The sequence below is a fragment of the Triticum dicoccoides genome, chromosome 3B (assembly GCF_002162155.2).
Source record: "Triticum dicoccoides isolate Atlit2015 ecotype Zavitan chromosome 3B, WEW_v2.0, whole genome shotgun sequence".
Lineage (NCBI taxonomy): Eukaryota > Viridiplantae > Streptophyta > Magnoliopsida > Poales > Poaceae > Triticum > Triticum dicoccoides.
Window position 1 is genome coordinate 5189467 of NC_041385.1, and position 17998 is coordinate 5207464.

General features: G+C 47.2%; 2 protein-coding genes across 2 annotated transcripts; both read left to right on the forward strand.

Moving 5' to 3' along the window:
• The first annotated feature begins 370 nt into the window (after positions 1-370).
• Positions 371-1844, forward strand: LOC119280428 (aquaporin NIP4-1-like). The gene is made up of 3 exons (XM_037561278.1): positions 371-664; positions 825-1241; positions 1353-1844. The coding sequence occupies exons 1-3, from the start codon at positions 521-523 to the stop codon at positions 1656-1658; spliced, it is 867 nt and encodes a 288-aa protein (XP_037417175.1). The 5' UTR covers positions 371-520; the 3' UTR covers positions 1659-1844.
• Positions 1845-5548: 3704 nt separating this feature from the next.
• Positions 5549-17789, forward strand: LOC119274276. Its single transcript, XM_037554951.1, has 3 exons — positions 5549-5800; positions 14152-17333; positions 17442-17789. The coding sequence occupies exons 1-3, from the start codon at positions 5777-5779 to the stop codon at positions 17443-17445; spliced, it is 3210 nt and encodes a 1069-aa protein (XP_037410848.1). The 5' UTR covers positions 5549-5776; the 3' UTR covers positions 17446-17789.
• Positions 17790-17998: the final 209 nt, after the last annotated feature.

Below are 17998 nucleotides of genomic sequence, written 5' to 3' on the forward strand. Positions count from 1 at the left end.
CAACTTTGTGATTGGTTAGTAGATGGAAAAAATCCTAGTCAGCATGTAATTGCATGTAACTCTTTGTATGTTTAGCATTATTGGTAAAACAAGTTACGAGGCCACTCTTATGTAGTATTTTGCAAGTTTTGGGTACCAAACTGACCGTTGTGGACAAGTTAAAGCACTCATGGTATATTTAACTTTTTTTTTCTCTTGTGAGACGACTAGGAGTCTGTTCTGAGAACAAGTGGAAGAAGGATCCACACAAAGCGAGTGCAGCGGTGGGTCGGTTAATTCAGTTGATCGATCCGGCACGTACGTACACTCCCGTAGCATCAGTTCCTCCTCCACATGCCAAGAGCGTGCGAGGGCTGCTCTGTTCCAACGCAACCAATTTGCCCATCACACACGGTGGGTGGTCGACACGAGACGACTATATTGGCGGCCGGATCAATGGCGTGGGGAGCAACGGAACACACGAGAGAATGAACTGACGGTGCTAGCTAGCTAGCTAGCTCTTGGTGCACTGGAACCCACGATGGATCTTGACAAGACGAACACGGTGGGCGGCGACGGCGCGGCGAACGCGCCGGACCTAGAGCAGGCTCGCCGCGGCCAGGAGTCGGCGCCGGCTGCCGGACACGCCACCAAGGGCCTAGCCGTTGGCCACCTCATCCGGGAGGTACTAGTGACGCAATGCTCTGCGTTCACGCCTTGCAGAGGGACGAGCTGAGCATCGAGACCGTCAATTAATTTACAGCGTTTCTGAGCATAATAATCTGACAGCGTCATCAGTCAGTGTATTAATGAACAGTTGATCTCTGTGAATTACTATGATGAAGCTGTTGCTGGAGGGCGTGGCGACGTTCCTGATGGTGTTCTGGTCGTGCGTGGCGGCGCTGATGCAGGAGATGCACCACGGCCTCACCTTCCCCACCGTCTGCCTCGTCGTCGCCCTCACCGTCGCCTTCGTGCTCGGCTGGATGGGCCCCGCGCACCTCAACCCCGCCGTCACCCTCACCTTCGCCGCCTTCCGCTACTTCCCCTGGCGCAAGCTCCCGCTCTACGTCGCCACGCAGATCGGCGCCTCCGTGCTCGCCTGCCTCTCCGTCAACGCCATCATGAGGCCGCACGACGACAACTTCTACGGCACCGTGCCCAGGCCCCCCGAGGCCGGCGCCCGGCTCCCCTTCCTCCTCGAGCTCCTCGCCTCCGCCGTGCTCATGATCGTCATCTCCACCGTCGCCAGAAGCAACGCCGTAACTACACGTTTCCAAACATTTACATTTACATACATGCGAGCCGGAGACGAAACTTTAGGCGGGTACCTGATCCATCGCTTCCATTATTGATGCTTGGCTTCCATGCAGAGCAAGGCGGTGGTAGGGATCGCCATCGGGGCGACGGTCGGGACGCTGGGCCTGGTCATCGGGCCCGTGTCGGGAGGCTCGATGAATCCGGCAAGGAGCCTGGGCCCGGCGATCGTCTTCGGGCGCTACACATCCATCTGGATCTACGTCGTCGCTCCCGTCGCCGGCATGCTGCTCGGTGCGCTCTTCAACAAGACCGTCCGGCAGTCCGACGCGATTGTGGGCTTCCTCTGCGGCGGTAGGGGCGCGTCCAGCAGGGTGGTCGTCGTTGGCCGGTCCGTCACCGGAGCACCTGGAACGAACTAGCCAGCCAGCTAGCTGTTCGGAAGTGGCATCGGTTGCTGTAGTCCACTTGTAAGAGCATGGATGGTGTAAAATACATCACCAAAAAGCACTAAATGTATAACTTTACTACATCGTCTCAAAAAACTTTCGTCTCCAACAGATAATGTTATATAATTGATGATCTAAACCTAGTGCCCCATCAGATGATGTAAAAAGGGCTAACGGTCACGCAGCAGCAATGCTACAGCCGCAGACTTCAGCCACACCTTTTCAAATGAGTAAATAGTATAAAACTACTACTTTACAGGCTAGGGGTTCCAAAAAACTGCCGGTTTTTAATTTTTCTCAGATAACTACCAAACACGGGGTCGGCTGTTTCAAAAAACCCAAAACGCTGAGTGCTTATCAATTGATCGTGATTATGACAGGTGGGACCCGCACATAAGAGAACCGTTTGTTTGACCGTTTGTTTGACTGTTACCTTACATGTAGGGTCCACATGTCAGTATCTATGTAAGTTTTAAAAAAAGCAATCAGGTCCCTATTTCTTTTTTTTAAAGCAATAAGGTCCCTGATGTTTTCTGAAAAAAGCAATCGGGTCCTTGATATTTTCTGCAAAAAGCAATCAAGAACTGCGCCGGCAGCTCGCCGGCGGCCAGATCGCTGGCCAAGCGAAAGGCGGCGGCTCGGCCATCGCGTTCCTCGTCGCGACGGCGGGCTTCTCTAGTCGGCCGACGGGCTAGGTGGAGGAGCTCCTAGCCATGGCGCGCGGCTGGTGGCGGCCCGAGCCCCTGGCCATGGCGCGGCTGGCGGCGCCCTTGCTCGTCGGCGCGCTCCTGGCCATGGCGCGCGACTGGTGGCGGCCTGAGCCACTGGCCATGGCGCGGCTGGCGACGGCCTGAGCCCCTAGCCATGGCGTGCGGCTCGCGATGGCCTGAGCCCGCCATGGGGAGCCGGTGTAGATGCAGCCACTGGCCCGGCGGCGTCGTGCAGCACGGCTAGGCGGCGGGCGTAGAGAGGTAGGAGAGAAGGAGGTGAGGCGGGGCAACGGCCAGGGTTGAGCCCCGGTGAGCGCCGACGGCGGGCGGCTCACCGGTCGGAGGAGGCGGAGCCGCGAGGTCCAGCTCGGGAGCGAGAGGAGCAACAATGGATCCTTGTCTGAGAGCAGGGACCCGATTGCTTTTTACAAAAAAAACAGGGACCAGATTGCTTTCTTAAATTTGTGTGCAGGCCCACACCTAACGGTCAAACAAACGGTCAAACAATTAGAGCTCTTACGCATAGGGCCCACCTGTCATAATCACAATCAATTGATAAGCACTCAGCTTTTTGGGTTTTTTGAAACAGCCGACCCCTCATTTGGTAGTTATCTGTAAAAAATTAAAAAATGGTAGTTTTTTGGAACCCTAGCCTGTAAAGTAGTAGTAGTTTTATGCTATTTACTCATTTTAAATAAAAAATATCTCAAATAAAAACATTAAATTTCATCTGCTCACAATATCAAAGTATTATATAATTCATCAGCCCGGAGGCACTCTTTGCCCTCGACGAGACCCAGAAGGCGGGCACTAACAGTCATGCGGCACTGATGAGGGTTCAAAAATAATGTCACTGGAAACTACATTCAAATATGAATCCAACAATACAATTTTTATGACATGCGTTTATATTTTGTTTGCTAGTCAAAATACTATGAAAACTAATAAACCCAGACGGAGTTAATACTAACTAGTGTGTACTTGAATGTATAGAAAAACGTATTTTGTATATTTATGTTTGACAAAAAAAATTGAAAGATTTATCTTAGATTCTACTTAGAAAGCTTTGCCAAGCTGCATAGGTTTGAGCTTCAAGATATGTTCTACTATGTGGGAGAAACAAAAAAGAAAAAATTTCATATAAAAAGTTAGTTGTGTCGCACGAATCTTAAAGCGATATTAGAGAGGTATGATAGCAGAGTCGGGGTGCAAGTGCTCTAAAAATTCACGTCCCTGGTGATCGGGCCGGTGTCGGGAGGGTCGATGAACCCGGTGGGGAGCCTGGGCCCGGCGATCGTGTTCGGCCGGTACACCTCCATTTGGATCTACGTCATCGTGCCCGACGCCGGCATGCTGCTCGGCGCACTCTTCAACAAAGCCGTCCGGCAGTCCGACGCGGTCGTGGGCTTCCTCTGCGGTGGCAGGGGCGCGTCCAGCCGGGTGGTCGTCGCCGGAGCACCTGGAACGAACTAGCTAGTTAGCCGTTCTACGTGCACGGTGCACCCCGCTTGCATGGCATCGGTTGCTGCATGTACCGCGCTACAGACAGCTGTATTGTTTACTTTTGGCGTGTAGTGGGATGGATCTCATAGTGTATGCTCCAAGAAGAACAGAAGATTATATAGAAGAAGAAGAAGAAAAATCTGATTTTCTGTTCGAGGGAAAACAAAGATTAAAAAAAATATTGTATTTTCGTTTTCAAAGTCTGTTGACCTAGACATAATATTGAGCCTGCTTGCAAAGTGCGAACAAGCCAATCGACTAATTTGTATGTTGTATCGCACGAAAAGAAGAGAACTACCTCCGTCGTACGTGCAAATTAAGGAACAGAAAACCGCGCATTGTTTTTCGCCATTCAAACTTTGTAAGGAAACTTTGTTGCCTATGGCCTCTGCAGGAAAAAGATGCAGGGAGCCATACGAACCTGTAGTTTTACATAGTAAAAGTAATATGACAATTCCCCCACAAAAAGGAGTAATATCACAAAAAAAATGCAATTATTGCTCAATGGTTTTACTTGTGGGAATGGTTTTATACCTGAAATGAATTTTTTTGTATGAGTTATTTTGTTTTCGTGTCAATTATTTCTTTATTTTTAATCCATTTTCAGGTTTTATTTGTATTTTTTATTAAGGCTTTTCATGTGTTCCAAGAATCATCGACCGATTAATTTTTATGTTGCAACTTGTAAAATCGTTCAATTGTTATTTTTTGTTTCATCCAAAGCACTACCTCTACTCCAAATTACATATGACTTCCTAGAATACTTGTGTAGTCAAATCTCTTCGGGTTTGACTGTAAATGTATGGAACTTTATTGGATTCATAATTTGAAGATAACATCACTAGCTAGCACCAAATAAAGATATATTCACTGGTATCAATGGATAAGGATGTTTGCTGGAGATCGCGCCAATACGAAAACAAATGTTATCCATTCTAAAACAGAGAGAGTAAAAAAGACATTAGCACCTGTAAATCCGCTATCTTTGTCCGATGAATGGTAAATGTGTGCTCAGATCTGGTCGGAGCCATCATGATGCTGCTGTTTAGTTACCTTCAAAAACAAAGGAGAATGAATGATTGAATTGCTGCGCTTTGCTGTGCAATGGTTTTCCCTGGCGCAAACTACCGCGGCGATCAAACCTGCAAGAGCATCTGCATCTGAATCATCTTTAGAAAAGAAAAGGGAAAAGCAAAAGTAAAAACAAAGCAAAAGAATGCATATATGTTGCGTCATGCTTTGGCAAAGAGAAAGTAGGGTATATATGCATGCAGCTACAAGCAAAGGACCCTGGGCGCAGCCAGTAATAGTTCGTGCACTATTTGATTACAAAATAGGAGGAGCCAATTTGTTCTACTCCTTCTCGATCTGCTCTCGCATTTCTTCTCTGGATTAGGGGTGCATTAGCAGTGAGAAGGTCTTCGCTTCTGTTTTGTCAAGCTGCTCTTGTCTGCTATCAAGGTATTTATTTACCTATCACTAATTAGTAATATAGTACCATCTGCTATCTTCCTTTGTTAATTCGTAACCTCTAAAACTTCTGCCATATTAAACCTTCGCATGTTCCTTTACCACCGCTGGTTAAAAACGGTGAAACACAAACGTAACATGTTGTTGTTGCGTATGCAGGCGGTGTGGCAAGAGCGATCTTGGACTGATGGGTTAGACAGATCGGATCTCTTGTGGCTTTCCTCTCCTCGTCTTTGACAGAGGAATATATTCATCATGAGTCCTCATCAGTTTAATATTGGTTAAATTCGCTGCTTGGTTTTCTCTCTTGGTCATCGATGGAGGGATTCATCATGAGTCCTCATCAGCTAAAGTTTGATTAAATTTGCTGCTGGCTTTCTCTCTTGATCTTCGTCAGAGGAATTCATCATGAGTAGTCATCTTCTGACGCAGGTAATACTCTTATGCATTTTACGGTCACAAAGTAGTACATGCATGCAGTGTCTTTCTCACTGATTGTGAGGGAAATTATTGGCTGTGAAATGGCCTTGGCACGCTAACACACAACTAAGCACTCCCTCCGACTCAAAATAAGCTTGCTGATTTAGTATAACTTTGTACTAAATCACCGACACTTATTTTTTGGGACGGAGGGAGTATATAGCTAGCTAGAGCGTGGCGAGGACTGACTGGCATTACAATCACTTCACTCTGAAATAGTAGGCATACTAAATCTCTCTCTGCTAAAGGATTTGATACGCCAGAAGGGTCCAAGATCAAATATAATAATTATCTTCTTCACCTTTTTTGAAATGCACGCATCACTGATCACACATCCTGTTGTTACTTTTGATGTTTCTAGTTCCACTCGATTAATTACTGTATTGTGAAAAAATGGATCGGTCACTAGTACTCCCTCCGAGCCAAAACGCTGTGACCAAGGCGGAATCTTCTATTATATACTCCCTCCGTTCCTAAATATTTGTCATTTTAAAGATTTCAAATGGACTACCACATACGGATGTATATGGACATACTTTAGAGTGTAGATTCACTAATTTTGCTCCGTATGTACTCATTTGTTGAAATCTCTAGAAAGACAAACATTTAGGAACATAGGGAGTACTAAATAAAAGCACAATACAGGTTTGAAGTGGTTTTTGTAGTTGTTAAATCTGAAAGTTGAAGTTCAGTTTAAACCGTCAAAAAAATACTCATGAATTTTTTGCTCCAGTTGTGCCCATGTTGAAATAGAATTAGGAGCAAACAATGTAAACCAAGTAAATGCAGTACCGGATAAAGACAAAGGAAATAATTTAACCCTATAAACATCCGATGTGCGGACCTCATAGCATTGTGTTAAAAAATTGTCCTACATGCTCAAAAGTAGATCTACCATCTTCCCTGTAAAATTAACAAAATCTGGAATCCTAAAACCATGAGGATATGGTATTTGATATACACGTGCTTTACCCTTAAGTCTACTAGCAAGCTGGTCTTTGAAAAACTATCATTGGGCTATAGAGAACTGATTTGTGGAGTAGATGGAACGCAAGCACTCGGTGAAAACTCTCGCAAAGAAATTTGAGCATGTGATGTTTGCAACTGAGACCAATTAAAATATGAATTAGGTACCGGCATACGGAACCCCGATACCAACAGACAGCAACGGTGGTGTATTATATGTTAATGTCTGGTAAATAGGTGGCTGCAAATTAAAATTTAAGCCAACGCTTTGGTTATCACTGCTGTAATTTTGTGGAACTGAAGTTGAAGCAATAAGAGAAGCAACGCTAGGTACAAAGTTATTGGCTGAACTGCTGGCATAGTTCGGGCCACCTTGAACATTATCTAAAGGAACATGAGGTTACGCAGCCAATGCACCAGTATGAATATTACTAGGGAAATTAATGAATCCATTATTTTCCAGAGGCATCAGCATTTTCTTAGAATATCCATCATTAATTTGCAACACTAACAAACGAATATGACGAGGTAAATTCTCAAAAATACTGTTTGGGTAATTGTACATGCCGTATTTTTTATATCAGAACTGTAGTTACTAGCTACGGACACATCAATTAAATGAGCAATTTCGTTGGTTTAGTTTTTTTACCTCAGTGTTCAATGCACCGGAAGGGCTCAGAGCTACTTTTTGACGACGGCGTTCCTCTTCTTCTGGTATCCAGCCAACTTCAGTTTTAGCCTTTCAACCTTCTCTTCCTCAAGCTCCCGTTCAAGTTCATTCCGATCATCTTTCGGCAGATCGTCAAGTGTGACGGCGATGATGTTCTCTAGGTCGATGTCGCTCCCATTTCTGGTTTCGGAGTTCATCGTGTGCCTCTTCTTCTTCTCGGTCCTCAGCGGAGTCACCAAATTGTGTTGCCACGCGAAATTTCTGCATAACACCACGATAAATATCGTACTTTCGTGATGACGGGCAATTGCTTTTCGAGCAAAGCAACGAAGATTCCTTGCCTTCGTAGAGGAGAGACGACCATTTTTCAGTGTAAAACAAGAAAGGTCAATCAAACCCTAGGGCTCAGCAGAGAAAGCGAGCAAGTGACAAACGTAGATGAAAGTAGTATATTTTTCTAAATAGATTTATTGGTCTCTCTCAATCGGCCACACGGCCTTGACATGAAATTACTTTGCATATGATAGAATCACCTACGATACTTGTACGATGGCACATTTATATGGCACGTTGGGCTTGCGTATAAGAGCAACTCTAGCAGACCCCGCAAAACGTCTGGCCCGCAAAATTTCCGGCGAGTATGCGGGCTCAGCCCAATTTTCCAGCCAGAACAGAGACCGCATACTCGCCCGGCCCGCAATTTTTTTTGCCGCAGCCGACAAACCGCACGCCCCGAGCAGTCTAACTGCGTCCGCGACCCTTTTGCGGGTCCAAACCATATCCCCCCGTCGCCGCGAGCCACCCGATTCCCCTTTCCCCTCTCCCAATTTCTCGCCGCTAGCGACCACCCGCCCCGCCTCCAGCCGCCATGTGGGGGCGAATGTGGAGCTCCGGACGCGGTTCCGGTAGCAGATCCGGCCGTGAGCGCGACCCGGAGCGCGAGCGGCGCGTCCGGGCGGACGGCGTGAGGAAGCGCGGCGCCCGGAGGTGGACCAACCGTGGAATGTCGCCGCCGGTGAGCTTCAACCGCCGCGAGATGGAGGAGCACGACCGCCGTAGCGCGTCCTTCTCCTCTGCGAGATCTTCCTATGCCGGATCCTCCTCGTCCTCCGGCGCGGGCTTCCTCCCCGTGAAGAGGGAGTGGTCGGACAACGAGGAGGAGCAGGAGCCGCCGGCGCCGTTCGCCTTCACCCCGGTGAAGGAGGAGCCCGAGGAGCCCGCTCTGCTCGGCCGCCGCGGAGTCGTTGGGCCGGAGGACTACATCGCGGACTTCGACGCCGTCGCCGCCGCAATCGCCGAGCGGAGCGTGCGCGAGGAGGAGGAGCGCCGGCGCCACGCCGAGGAGCTCGAAGCCCTCTAGTGGCGGCAGGTGGTCGCCGCCAACGTCGCCGCCAACGAGAAGGCTGAGGAGTGGCGCCACATCCGCGCGGAGCAAGCGGCAAAGTACGTCGACCTGTGTAGCTCCGGCGAGGAGGATTGAGCGTCTGGCTCTTCCACGGCGTCGTCCATTTTCCGCGACCTCGCCGCCGTCAGATCTGACCCCTCTATTACTAGTTTAACGTAGTATGTAGTATAACTATGCTTGTAATTTGTTGATCATATGATGAACTATGTAGTATGTGATGAACTATGTTTGCGCAATTTCTTCCGCGAAAGTGTTTTTTCAAAGTATGCAGGTTTTGATATGGGTTCTGTTCGGCCACGCATGTTTTCGACCCGCAACCGCGATCTTCGTGGAACCGCAAACGCGTTTTGCGGGTCGAATTTTTTGCGGGGCCTGCTAGAGTTGCTCTAAGAATCTTTCCCTCATAATAATGCACAGATTGACTCCGTCGGGTTCACCGTCATAATACGTTTTTTCCCGTGAATTTACGCTTTTGGTTTAAATTTAAAACATATATGCGAGGTGATACTAATAAAAGTTAATACGTCGCAGGCTAGCCTCGCTAGCCAGGACGTCCAATGTCGCACGCTAGCCTCGCTCGTACAAAATCAAATTGCTAGTTTTTTTTGAGCAATTGTATCCTTTATTAGAAGTTCAAACACATGGGGATACAGATTATGTCGGGCAAAATACTAAGCCACACATGGCGCCCGGTGCTAAGAGAGGCTGCTGCCTTTGCTAAAGCATGTGCTTCTCCATTGTGCTTTCTATTCTCATGAAGAAACTTTACATCTTCAAAGTGGTTTCTCTCGTGCTTGATATCATGAAGGATGGAAAAATATCGACAAGGGACTTCATCGTGAATGTTCCTTATTACCTCCAGGCAATCAGAAGCCACGCAAAATGATTGAACCTGCAGATCTGCGGCGAGGTGGAGCGCCTCGCAGCATGCCTGTGCTTCGAGGATGGTTGGGTCGAGGCGACCGTCGTAGATGATGGCCGAGGCTCCCAAATACTTTCCTCCTTTGTCCCTGCATACGACTGCTGCCGCCGCGCGATCACCAACCTTCGAAAAGCCTGCATCTACATTGAACTTTACATCATGATTCTCAGGCGGGAGCCACGCATGTGGGGGCGGGACCCTTGGTCTTCTTCTGATTGCATGCAGGTCCCTGGGGTTTGCATGCAAGTCCCCAGGCGTTGCAAGTAGGTCCTTGGTACATGTATTCTTGATCGGTAACATCTCTAGCTCCAGCAGAAACTTCTCAATGAAAGTGTGGGTGCTCAGTGGGCTCTGGTACTGATCGTCGTGGATAGCTCGGCGCCTTGCCCACCATATGGCCCACATTGTCACCAAAACCCTTGCTAGATCAGCCGAAGGAAGTGTGTCAACCAACCATAGCATCCAAAGTTTGGCATCCTGCTCCCTGTTTGATATAACTGTTTCCGTAAGATCCTCGTCCAATAGGGCCCAAACACAGCGTGCCATGCGGCAGTCAAAAAGGGAGTGATGTCATGTATCGATCGCCGCATGACAGATCCCGCACTCTGCTGAATCAGCCATGCTTCGGTGTTTTTCTGACTTCTCCCGTTGGTATTGAACTCTGGGCTAGTCTCCATGCGAACACCCGTACCTTCGATGGGACTGCGGCACCCCATAGTGTAGACCAAGACCGGTGATCCGCCGTGGGCCGTGAATGACCCTCGGCGTGTTCAAGCCAATCCGTGCGCTGCTGTTTAATGGATGACATGAGTTTGTATGCCGACCTGACCGTGAAGATGCCCTTGCGCTCGTAGTGCCAGGCCCAGATTGCTAGCTATGGGCTATTGATCCTTTTATTATGGGCCTTCTCTTATGGGCTGTTAGGCAACTTTTAAAATTTCCTGGCAAGCAGGCTCGGTAGAAAAAAAAAAGAGAGGGGGCCTTTTTAGCTCTACTACAAATTCCCTTGAAAAAAAGCTGTACTACAAATTTGTCTAAAAAAAGTTGTACTACTAATAAGAGAATAGTCCTGCATTGCTATCTCATACCAATTCCCATCAATTTATATATGCTGGCAAGTTCCTTGGAATGTCAACAAGTGGCTTGACGAATAAACAAACACATGCTCGGAATAGAATTTATCTTTCAAACACTAACTCAAAATATGACATGTTATATATTAGAAAATCATGAGAAAAATGTGTGTAAATTTTAAATATACATACGTACCTGAAAAATCCTTTCGCCGGCCTAATTTTTTACGTCTCATTCGTCCGAGTCAGGCACAAACGATATGCACGATTTTTTCGCTCATCTCCCCCGATATTCTATCTGAATCTGTTGAACGTGGACATATGACTCTAGATATATACATCCTTTTCCTGTTTAATCTTTCTTTTTTTCTGACAGATTAAAATACTCTTCAAAATATTTATCTGTCAGACACTAACTCCAAATATAACATGTTATATATGAAAAGTTCCTCAGAAAAAATGTGTATACATTTTAAATATATATATACATGCATACCTGAAAATTTCTTTCAACGGACTAATTTTTTATGTCGCATTCATTCGAGTATGGCACTCAGAGTAAAACAGATCGAGGCTCCAGTTATTAAGATGGCACTCAAAGTAGCCCTTGACCTCCACCTCTCCTTTCTAACTGGCATTTGCTCAGTATGATGATGAAAAGCACAAACTCGTGTACATAATTAAACTTGCAAAAGGCCGAAAGGATGAATAGGTTGATGACAATGAGGAGACAGAGCAATTGTGATAAGTGGCGAAATATAATTTTAGTTACCCCGTTGTAACGCACGGGCTCTTTTGCTAGTAATACTCTAAAGCTGAAACCGAACAAGATAGGGCACCGCTAGGCGCCGGCGCACCGGCCGAAACTTTCGGCCGGTCCAGCCATAGCCGCTGGATGCGAGCCACGCGGCGGTTGAATCTGGAGCCAAAAAAAATAATCAAATCGCCCCAGCTTCTTCTTCCTCGGGCCCCATGGCGCATCTCCGGCGAGATCCCCTGCGGCTCGCAGCACGGTGCATCTCCGGCGAGATCTCCCGCGGCTCGCAGCACCGCGCAGCTCCCAACAAAGGCCCCCACGGCGCATCTCCGGCGAGGCCCAGCTCCAGCAACGCCCCCGTGGCGCATCTCCGCGCAAGGCCCAGCTCCAGCAACGCCCCCGCGGCGTATCTCCGGCGAGGCCCCCGACGGCTCGCGGAGCCTCACGTCGCCGGCCGCAGCACCCGTTGTAGAGCTCGTGTTGTTCCTTGTCCTTAATTTGCCGGTCGCAGCAAAAAAATTCACCGGTCGTAGCAAAAATTCTTGACAGTTCCAGCAAAAATTAATAAAACGTTGGTAGCAAAATTAGAAAAAATCGACGACGCTACAACAAACCAAAAACCTGATGGTAGCAAAAAAATTGAAGCTTGTTCCAGCAAATCGAAACGCTAGTGGTAGCAAAAATAAAAAAATCGAGCGCTGGTTCCAGAAAAATCAAAGAAGTCGGTGGTAGCAAAAATTGACACTGGTTGCAGCAAACCACAAAACGGTTGTAGCAAAAATAACTTGTGGTCCAGCTAGGGGCTTCTCCAGTAGTAGCAAAAAATGCAGAAGGTTGTAGCAAAAACTGTACAAGGTTGTAGCAAAACACACAAGCGCAGGATCTCGACAATCTCATGAAAAAGGATGTAACAAACGACAGTGCCGGTAGTAGCAAAAAACCAAAATTGTTGTAGCAAAAAAGTGGTATAAAATGATTCCAGCAAAAAGACATGGCAGCAAAATTTGGTTAGTTCCAGCAAAAAACAAAGACGGTAGTAACAAATTAGTACACTGGTTCCAGCAAAAACAAACATGGAAGCAAATCTGGAGTTGTAGTAACATGCCTCGAGCTCATAAGCCATGGCCGCCCTGGCCTGTGAGCTCGCAGGCCATGGCCCCCTGTCGTAGTAGCGCCGGTGCTCAGCCCCGTCGCGTTCGGCCATGGCGAAGGGCACGGCCATGGCGATGGCATCCCTTGCAGCAGCAACAACTCCCGCGGCGCCGCGCTTCGTGGGGGAGGGCGCCCCGTGCAGCAACTCTGCAGCAATGGCGTCTGAGAAAAAGTAGATAGGCAGAAGCAGCAACGTGGGAAGCCCAGGAAAGAAAGGAAGAACATGTGGTGTGTGTGGACAGCAGCCGCGCTGGAAAGGATAAGGAAGCAGAGCGGTGTGCGGGCCCTCGCGGGATGACGTGTCCCTCCTGCTTTAGCGCTACGCGCGGGATGAGCGAGTGGACCGGCCGAAGTTTCGGCCGGTGCCCAGGCTGTAAACGTTTCCCAACAAGATATGTCCTCCTATGATTCGGTTGTTTATAGTTTGCACTAGCAGCCCCAGATGTACATGTCACGTACAAATACTCTTTGGCCTACAAGGGAAACAATAAAATATTCTGGCCATAATGCTAATCACAACAAGTAATGGCGATCACGTACTAAGCATACTTCTTCACTCATGTAGTAGATATATAACCCGTGCAAATCCCATGGTTCAGCTTAGCATCCAAGTCTGTTTAGGACATGTCCTTGGTAGCAGCGTGCTAGTTCGACGCTTCCTAAAATCTGGCCAGGACTAGTCTCAGATAACTGCTAGTCCATACAAAATACCTGTTGCCATACTTCAACAATGCATGCATGTTTGATCAATTCTAACTATCAAAATTACACCATCTACGCACTTGAAGCGGTCAAATCGATCGGTCAGATGTGCTAGAAATTGCAGCGCTGCAGAAATTCGCCAGGGGCGACCGACGAGGCGAGCGATACCAGGAAGAGCGGTAGTCGGCAGACGGGAAGAGAGTGAAACTCCGGCGACTATATACATAAATTCCGTGCAAACGGAAACCGAAAGATGACATCTCTTAAGCGCAAGCAATTTCTGAGTGTGATTATCATAATTGGTTACGCGAGTTGTACATTTTCTCTTGGTTATTATACATTGTATTGTATGCCATATATTTGATTAGTGCATTCAGTACTTCTACTCTCTCTTCTTTGACTTCACTCTATCGATTTCGCCACACCAAATATTTATTTCGTCTTCCACCGCTGAATGTACTATATCTCACATGCTAGCACACGGTCACGTACGTAAATGTCCTTAGTTGTAAAAAAAAACACCTACATGTTACATATGATATCTTATAGGTAGAATGTATGCCTAACTACTCACCTAACTACTTTGCCGTCGGCCTGGCTGTAATTAACAATTGTGATTCAAATGAGTGTTCTAACTTATTAACATGTTTTGACAGCACATTTATTCAACGGATGTTGATGGCGCCAGAGAGGAAATATTTCGGTTTCTTAAATACAAGAGCTACGTAAAGGTCATCTATTTTGATGGTTGGGATCGATTCGGGGCGTCCGCTGTTCTTAGATCCATAGCAGCAGTGCTCCCGTCCAGGAGAACCACTCCGGAACTATGCTTTGACAGAATAATTTATATAGATTGCTCTGAGTGGAAAAATAGAAGAGCAATGCAGAGGGCAATTGCAGAGGCTCTGGAACTTGACCCTTCAGTAATGGCCAGTCTAGATGAGCAAGATGAAGAGGATGACTTTAACGAAGTTGATGAAAGCTCAAGGAATGAGATAGGCATTGTTGGACAAGCGATTGATCAAACCCTGAGGGACACCAAATTGATGATGATTTTCCTTAACGGAAGTGATGAAGAGGTTGACGTAGGAATTCCTCTTACAAGATATGGAAACAATGTAATGATATGGACCTTCAGTAGAAGATGCCTGGAATTGAATCATGACCGTTCAAGGGTAGAAAACAAGCTAAGATATACGCATGCTATCCTTGGTTTCCGTGATTCTATCAAAGAGTTGTCATTGTCACACTTTTGTGGTCTGCTGCATCAAGAAGCTGCTACCATAGTTGCTCGCAACCCATGTATGCTGGACATCAACCCAACAATTGTGGCAGATTGTTGTCTCTATGAGTTATTTCTGCATTACAATTTTCACATGGCCACCAATTTTGATTGGGTGTCTCATGCTTCCAACTATTGGGTATGCGATGCAATCATACAAGGGTACACAGCAAGGGATATTAGTAATGCATTACATCGAGAGATAAATTGGAAGTGCAATGATGTTTCTATGCTAGATGGTGTTCTTAAATGGTATGTGAAACAGTTGATGCTTCCTTTTCTCGTAATTAACGATGATGTTGTCTATAAAGAAGGCCCATACTGTTGGATATCAGTCACATCGAGGAATATAGAAGTTCATCGTATGCAAACTATACCTGCAGTGACATCATCTTTCTTCTTGGCATTTGAAAGATCTGACCACCCACCAACTTTACCAAATGTACTTTTTGAACATTCCAGCAAGCTTGGTGTGCTAGTTCTCAAATGGTGTGCCTTTGATTTTGCATTACCTCCTTTCCTAAAATGCCGTAGCCTAAAATTCCTTGGATTGGAAAACTGCACAGATGATAAAACACGTCAAGGAGATGATCATACAGATTGGGCATATTTATATAGCCTATCGGTGTTGGATCTGCGTTACACAGAATGGAATCAAATCTTAAGTGAAGAAAAGATGGATCTCATGACTAATATCAGAGAGCTAAATATAGAAGGAGTCAGGGGTTGGCAGTATATAGCTAACCTACAACGGCGGCTCCCTAACCTCCAGAGGCTCCGAATAATCAAACCAACATGCCAATGGAAGACATCAGAGGATTTTGATAACTCTTTTATAGATAAGCCAAGTATGGAAATACTTGACTTGTCAGGCAACAGTGACATGGAAATTCTTCCAGCAAGCCTATCAACAACAAGTAGCCTTCGGTTGCTTGTACTTGATGGTTGCTATGGGTTGGAAAATGTTGGCGGGCTTCCTTTGTCCCTCGAATATTTTAGCTTTAATGGTCATGGGCCAGCTTCTCAATGGACGCAAACCGTTGAGCTACCTCCGAAACAATTCCGTTCATCCACGACAACAGGTAATAAGGATATCAGAGTGTCCAAGATCTCCCTACAAGGTTGCACGCAATTGAAGAACCTGTTTTTGTGTTGGCTACCCAACCTCATAGAATTGGACCTCTCTGAAACTGCAATCAAAATACTTGATTTCAAGAGTATGGTGGTGCAAGTCCCAAGGCTCAAGCGGCTATTTCTAATAGGATGCAAGCATCTTCGTGCTATAATTTGGTTGGATGAGAGTGGTTCTAAGGTAAAATCTAACCTGGAATTGGTGTGCATAGACACGCGAGTTGGGATTGTGTGTGCTCGGCCATCCATCAACAGGATCAAATCCTTCCGGTTGCAGGTGCATGTTGTTGCTATGGATGCGAGGCTTACTCGCTCTTTGAAGGGTCTGTTGTGGCCTTATTTAAAAAGGGACACACCTGAGGATGTGTTGAGACCTAAAGGATGGGACGGACCAAGTCGTAAAGGCCCACCTAAAGATGTTTATTCTTATAATATCCACCTCACCTCCTCACCTGTGTATGATGGAGTTGTTCAATTTGAAGCAACCCGCAAGAATAAGATTGGCCCCAGTGATCAAAAGAGCTTGCAACAGATTATTCCAGCAGGCCCGTACAATGATGTCCTTAGCATGGTTAGCGATCCCCCGATGCAGGCTTTCCCGCAACCTCCGACTACACAGTCGGACCGGCATATAGAGATTGCTAAAGGGAGCTGCTATGTGGAGAGAGAACTGAATGGAGATCTCGGTGGATTAATGGGATATTATACGGAATCCCTGCATGTGCATGACGTATCCATTCGTGCCATTGTTCTTCATGATACGAGTGTCCCTTACGGGTGTCCCTTCCTTAGGTGGTGCTGCGTGGAGAGGTGCCCAAAGTTGGATACCGTCTTTGTTTTGTCTGATGGATTTATTATGGTGGAGACCTTGTGGGCATCGGATCTCCTAATGGCCCGCTGGATTTGGAGTGAAAATCCCAACCATGTTTACTTGTACATCGAATCCTTCCAAGATTTACAGCACCTACACCTGCGCTCCTGTCCCAGCCTCCAGTTCGTGCTCCCGGTGTTTGTCTCCTCCTTCAACGGCTTGAAAACCCTCCACATCATCCACTGCGGCAACCTCGTGCATGTCTTTGAGCTGGACAAAAAGTACGCAAATGCCCCCCACATCATCCACGACGGTGTACTATTCCCGAAGCTGACCACCATCCACCTACACGACCTCCCGAAGCTGCAGCAGATATGCGAGGTCAAGATGGTGGCGCCCGCGCTCGAGAGCATCAAGATCAGGGGGTGCTGGAGCCTGCGCAGGCTACCATCCGTGGGCGCCCGTGGCCAAGGCGAGAAGAAGCCGACCATTGAGATCGAGAATGACGTGTGGGACGTTCTGGAGTGGGACGACGACCACTGCCCCGACCACTTCGAACCGCCAGTCCACTCGCGCCACTACAAGGAGAGGCTGCCCAGGGTCTCCGTTCTGAGGTACGCTCTATGCATATTACTACCGAGTCCATCTTTGTACAATTGTGCTGGTTCCTGGTTGCATTCAGTTACTCACCATTTTGTTTCGCCGTCTCCCACGTCGCATAGGTGAACTCTGCGCTGCTGCATTCGTTTCTTCCGTCGTTACATCAAAACGATGGATGGATGCTCCTGCTTCTGCTGCTGGATCGAGGGTTGAGTTTTCTTGTGTGCTTTGCTTGGACTGATGATATTGTGTGGCGTTGTTGCCAATGCCTGATGTGGGAGCTTATGGTGGCTCTCACCTTGTGTTATATATATTGTGGCTTTCAAATAAGAGACGGACAGGTCGGTGCCTGCATACACAGACCTGGCCGACGCGCGCGCGTGTGTGGTTTGCGACTGCAGTGTCTATGTGTGTGCATCCACCAGGCTGCATTTGCGCGCGTGTGTGTGTGGTTTAATGAGTGCCTGCTTGCTATGCATGTGGAGTTGTAACAACTGCCTGCCTATGTATCTCTACATGCATTTGAGAGTGTTTGCCATGTAATGTATTACCTGAACTTGTGTGTCTGTTTGCTATACTTATGAGTTCGAAAACAGGGGGCAAAATGGGAATTGGGCCGAGCCCAGCTAGCGCCGCTGCAGGCGCCAGTTTGCAGAAACAGCTATAACCGGCGCCTGCA

Coding starts and splice junctions, on each gene's coding strand:
- LOC119280428 (XM_037561278.1), top strand. CDS start 521: ATGGATCTTGACAAGACGAACACGGTGGGCGGCGACGGCGCGGCGAAC. Junction 665..824: donor TTGGCCACCTCATCCGGGAG/GTACTAGTGACG, acceptor ACTATGATGAAG/CTGTTGCTGGAGGGCGTGGC. Junction 1,242..1,352: donor CCGTCGCCAGAAGCAACGCC/GTAACTACACGT, acceptor GCTTCCATGCAG/AGCAAGGCGGTGGTAGGGAT.
- LOC119274276 (XM_037554951.1), top strand. CDS start 5,777: ATGAGTAGTCATCTTCTGACGCAG. Junction 5,801..14,151: donor GTAGTCATCTTCTGACGCAG/GTAATACTCTTA, acceptor ATGTTTTGACAG/CACATTTATTCAACGGATGT.